Genomic DNA, 4,682 nt, shown 5'->3' with positions numbered 1-4,682 from the left:
TAAGACTCAATTTGGACGAAAGAAGAATTGGTTTTAACTCAAAATACTTAAAAACACACAATAGGATAGATTTGACTCAACAAAGTAAAAGGGATTGGGTTTTTGACGAATTTAAGATAAGCAAGGTTTTGACGAATTTGAGAAAAACTATGGATGATTAGATAGCTAGACGATTCTTTTCCACACATGATACATTCGAATACAAATTGATTTCCAGTTGCTTTCTTGATAAACCATGAACCTCAACACCCCAGATTAACCGTGACATCACTAATTAACCCTTAGACTTTCCTTTAGTTATTGGATTGGATGACATCATTCGACAACCCAAAGCATTCTTCAAAAGTTCCCTACATGACATCATAATAGAGATACAATCAAAGATCATTATGTTATATGAAAAGCATAAGTATTGACAAAGTACTTGTAACTATGACATCATGATACTCATGCTAGGAATTTACTTAACATGATTGTGAAAACAACCTTAACTACTTATGAATATAAGTTTGTAACGATTATGTGAAACTCCCTTATATTCTAGCACCAAATTCAAGCATGCAAATTAAGTAGGCCTCCCTAATCAACATACAAGAATAAGTTATCCATCAAACGGTTAAGTAAATTGCATTCACAATTTATGAAATCACAACTGGAATTAATCAATTCATAAGATAGATTACAACTAAAAACAAAGAAAGAAAACTTGAATTAAACATTAAAAACAAAAGATAGATTACACCTAAAAATGTTCCAACACTCCAACTTGAATGCAAAAACATCCAAGGCTTCTTTTTCTCCTCTTCTTCCTTGCTATGTTGCGACACAAGAGTTTAAGGGTGATTTTGGATGGATTTCTAGGTTAAGAATGGATTTAGGTTGGTAGGGGGGTGCGGCAAAGGTTAGGGATGATGTATAGGTGTGTGGATGAAGGTATAGAAGTAGGGGAATGGTGTAGGAATGGATGAAGGCTGCGGCAAAATGTTTTTGGTTAGAATGAAGGATGGTAGATTGTGTGAGTGAGTGAATAGGGTTCTCTATGGGTGCGGCTTTGACTATTTATTTGAAGGAAAGGATCTTAACTTTTATTACATAGTTTAGGAAGGATTTAGACCCCAAATCCCTAAGGAAAATGAGACTTAAAATCAGAAATCAAAGCGAAAAGGGAAGGAAACTTGCGGCCAATAAAGAGTAAGAAAGGGAATGTGTTTTAAGGCTGAAATAAGGCAAGGATTTAGGATAGAATAGGTATGTAAGGTGCGGCCTTGAATAGGGTGAAAGAGGAATGTGATCTTGTGACACAAAATAGGGAATAAGCATTCCCCTTGCACGGCAAGGAAAGGCAGGTTTATGGAAGGCACGACAAGGGGCATAAGGACGCAAGGAAGGTTGAGTTTGTGTCCTAAAATGCATAAGAGTCCTTAATGTTGCTAGAACCTAGGGGCTTTTAGGATTAGAAAAGGTTAAACCAAAATAAGAAACCTTGGCTTAACTTTCCTACTTCAAGTAGGAAACCTTCTTTGATTAGGAATTCTTCTTTGATTAGGAATCCTAACATCTTTAGGTCTTTGCTCCAAGTATATGCTATCCATTCCAAGTCCAATTTTTCTCCAAAAGGCTCCAAATGCACCTTCTTGCTACCTTAGCCAAATGAACCTATATACACACGAAAATAGCTTAAAATACTAAAATAACTATGAACTAACGACATAAATGTAAGAAAACAAGCTAACTAAGTCGCCTAAATATGCTCCTATCAGTTCTCCAAAAGTTCTTCTTGCATCTTTAAACCATGTTAGCTAAATTCAATAAATCGTGTTAGTTTAATCCAACAATGTAATTATTATAATTTAAGTAGTTATGTACCTCATTTCCAAATTGGCCAACTGCTGGTGATGCAGGGTCTAATTTGGAGTATACATTATGTACAGCACGTATAAGGGTACCATCATCTCCAACACCGGGTCTGTATTGGTATCGAGGATTCAAATAATATGCTATTCAAAGAAACACATACTCTAATAAGAGAAAGAATACTTATGCAACTAAAGAAATGAATTGCAAATTATGACATAATTTATACCTGCTGCATGCAAATCGTGGTATAATGTTTTATACCATCGGTCATCAATTATCTTTATGACCCACCTTGCACCATGTTTTCTTTCCAAGTCCTTCTTCACTACACGCATCAACTCATATATTGCCCCCATAGTAGGATACACTTCTGTGTCAACGATCCGTAAAACTTTGTAAAGAGGTTCAAACACTTGGCACACATATTCTGATTGAGTCCAAAAAGCATGATCAAGCACTATACTTTCCACCATACGACCTGCATTTGAGCGGCTGAAATTGTGGTTGGCCTAATCGTCACTAGTGAATAGTTGCTTCAACCCTGCTTTCTTCTTAAGTAGGTTGTCTAATGCAATATAGTTGGTGGTGAATCGAGTGGTAGTTGGACAAATAATTTCTCCTTTGCAAAATTCACGCATCTTTGCCAACAACCAACTGTGATTGTAAATATAATTTGTGATCGTTCTAGCTCTTTTTACAACATTAGCAATATTCTCTTTCTTCCCCATTGCCTCAAACATGAGATCAATACAATGTGCTACACATGATGTCCAAAACACATTATGATGCTTCATTAACTTTTTTCCAGCTTTGACAAATGCAGAACCGTTGTCGGTCACGACTTGGACAACATTATGCTCTCCATCCTCCATGATTACATCCCTCAATAATTTGTAAATATACTTGTAGTTCTTTATATGGTCTGAAGCATCAACGGACTTCAAAAAAATTGTCTTTCCCTTGGAGTATACCATGAAGTTTATGATAGACAATATGGTCAGGCCAGTCCATCCGTCACACATGATTGTGCAACCATTAGTTTCCCACTTTGACCTCAACTTGTTAACATACTCGCCAATGTCTTTATACTTCATTTCCAAGTATTTGTTTCTTACCTCATAGGGAGTGGGAGGTTGTACTCCAACATTGGCCTGTTGACATCCCAATACCATATTTTTGGAATGATGTGATGATGCCTTCTCAGCAGGGACATTTTCATAGATAAAGAACTTGCTAATTAGATGCCCCATTCCCTCCTTCACATTACCTCCAGTGAAATAACTCCAAACACTCTTTTGACGTGCTTTGGATGACTTATATAAACTTGGGGCTATTGGTGGTGTTGGTTGTGATTCTCTAACACTTGCTCCCGTCTCATTTGTGCACCACCACTTGTCCCAAAACCTTGTGCTCTATTAGGAATTTTATGAAGATGTTCTCTTTCCCATGCTGACTGTTTAGAGGCATGTAATGCTTGTTTGAAATTACGTCGTTCTTCAGGTCCTATGTCATCATCACATTCATCCTCATCGCCATCATCATCATTGTCAACCGCTTGGCCAATGACTTCTCCTCGTAGCCCAGCTCGAATATTTTCCATTCCATGTGTTTTCTTTTCCTTCTGGTGTTTTTTATTTTTTAATAATGTGGTGATGAATGCCTTCACTTCTGGGGGAACATTATTGCATCGTTGGACATTATTTCCTGGATCTAATCCACAAAGATGGTACTTAAGTCGTGTCACTCCGCCACTCTTAATTACCCGACCACAATATTTGCAAATTGTGCCATGTTTTTTTTCCGTCTATTGGATCTCCATGTTCCCAAGCTGGATCACGTTTAGTAACTCCACTAAACATCTTAAACGTACCTATATTTATTTTTCATGGAAATTAGGCAATTATTTTTTGGCCAAAAAATATAGTAGTGATGACAGTTATATAAGAGAACCTAAATAATAAAGTTATTCTACAGAAGAATTAAATACGAAGTAAAGAAAATGATTGTAAGAATTTAAGTAATTATAAAAATAATATGGAATAATAAAACCTAATATTAATGAATAATAATCCAATTTGATAATAAAATAATCCTAATATTAAACATATTAATGAATAATAATCCAATTTTATAATAATCCAATTTAATGAATAATAATCCAATTTGATAATAAAAAAATCTAATATTAATAATAATAATCCAATTTGATAATAAAACCTAATATTAATAAAATAATAAAATAATAAATAACACTAAATATATTAAAATTATCCTGGGGAATAATTATACAACATTACTTAATTACTTCAAAAAATTAACATGCAAGTATTATTTGGTTCTTATATCACATGTACAGGTCCACACAAATTTTTTTGTTGTTGTATAAATTACAATAATATAAATATAAGTTTGTAAACTTACCTTAAATGTGACATCCCACATCGCCCAGGGGAGTGACCCTTAAATGTATATTCCCATCCCTACCTAACACGAGGCCTTTTGGGAGCTCACTGGCTTCGGGTTCCGTAGGAACTCCGAAGTTAAGCGAGTAGCGCGCGAGAGCATTCCCAGGATGGGTGACCCACTGGGAAGTTCTCGTGTGAGTTCCCAAAAACAAAACCGTGAGGGCGTGGTCGGGGCCCAAAGAGGACAATATCGTGCTACGGTGGTGAAGCGGGCCCGGGAAGATCCGTCCTGGGCCGGGATGTGACAATTTGGTATCAGAGACTAACCCTGGCTGCGTGTGTGCCGACGAGGACATCGGGCCCTTAAGGGGGTGGATTGTAAGATCCCACATCGCCCAGGGGAGTGATCCTTATATATAT

The 4,682-nt window shown here is 36.4% G+C and overlaps 1 protein-coding gene across 1 annotated transcript; it reads right to left on the bottom strand.

The window, feature by feature from the left end:
• Positions 1–2,366: 2,366 nt before the first annotated feature.
• On the bottom strand, positions 2,367–3,457 carry LOC137734300 (uncharacterized). Its single transcript, XM_068473592.1, has 2 exons — positions 3,221–3,457; positions 2,367–3,113 (listed from the first exon to the last, which is right to left on the bottom strand). Exons 1-2 carry the CDS (start codon positions 3,455–3,457, stop codon positions 2,367–2,369), a joined length of 984 nt encoding a protein of 327 aa, XP_068329693.1.
• Positions 3,458–4,682: the final 1,225 nt, after the last annotated feature.

The sequence above is a fragment of the Pyrus communis genome, chromosome 5 (assembly GCF_963583255.1).
Source record: "Pyrus communis chromosome 5, drPyrComm1.1, whole genome shotgun sequence".
NCBI lineage: Eukaryota > Viridiplantae > Streptophyta > Magnoliopsida > Rosales > Rosaceae > Pyrus > Pyrus communis.
The sequence above is the reverse complement of the archived record's forward strand: the minus strand, read 5'-3'. Positions and strand labels throughout refer to the sequence as shown.

Excerpts from the sequence above, each read along its gene's own strand:
- LOC137734300 (XM_068473592.1), bottom strand. The coding sequence starts at position 3,457 with ATGGAAAATATTCGAGCTGGGCTACGAGGAGAAGTCATTGGCCAAGCG. Across the intron at positions 3,114-3,220 it reads CACAAATGAGACGGGAGCAA|GAGGGAATGGGGCATCTAAT; the intron begins GTGTTAGAGAAT and ends GGTAATGTGAAG.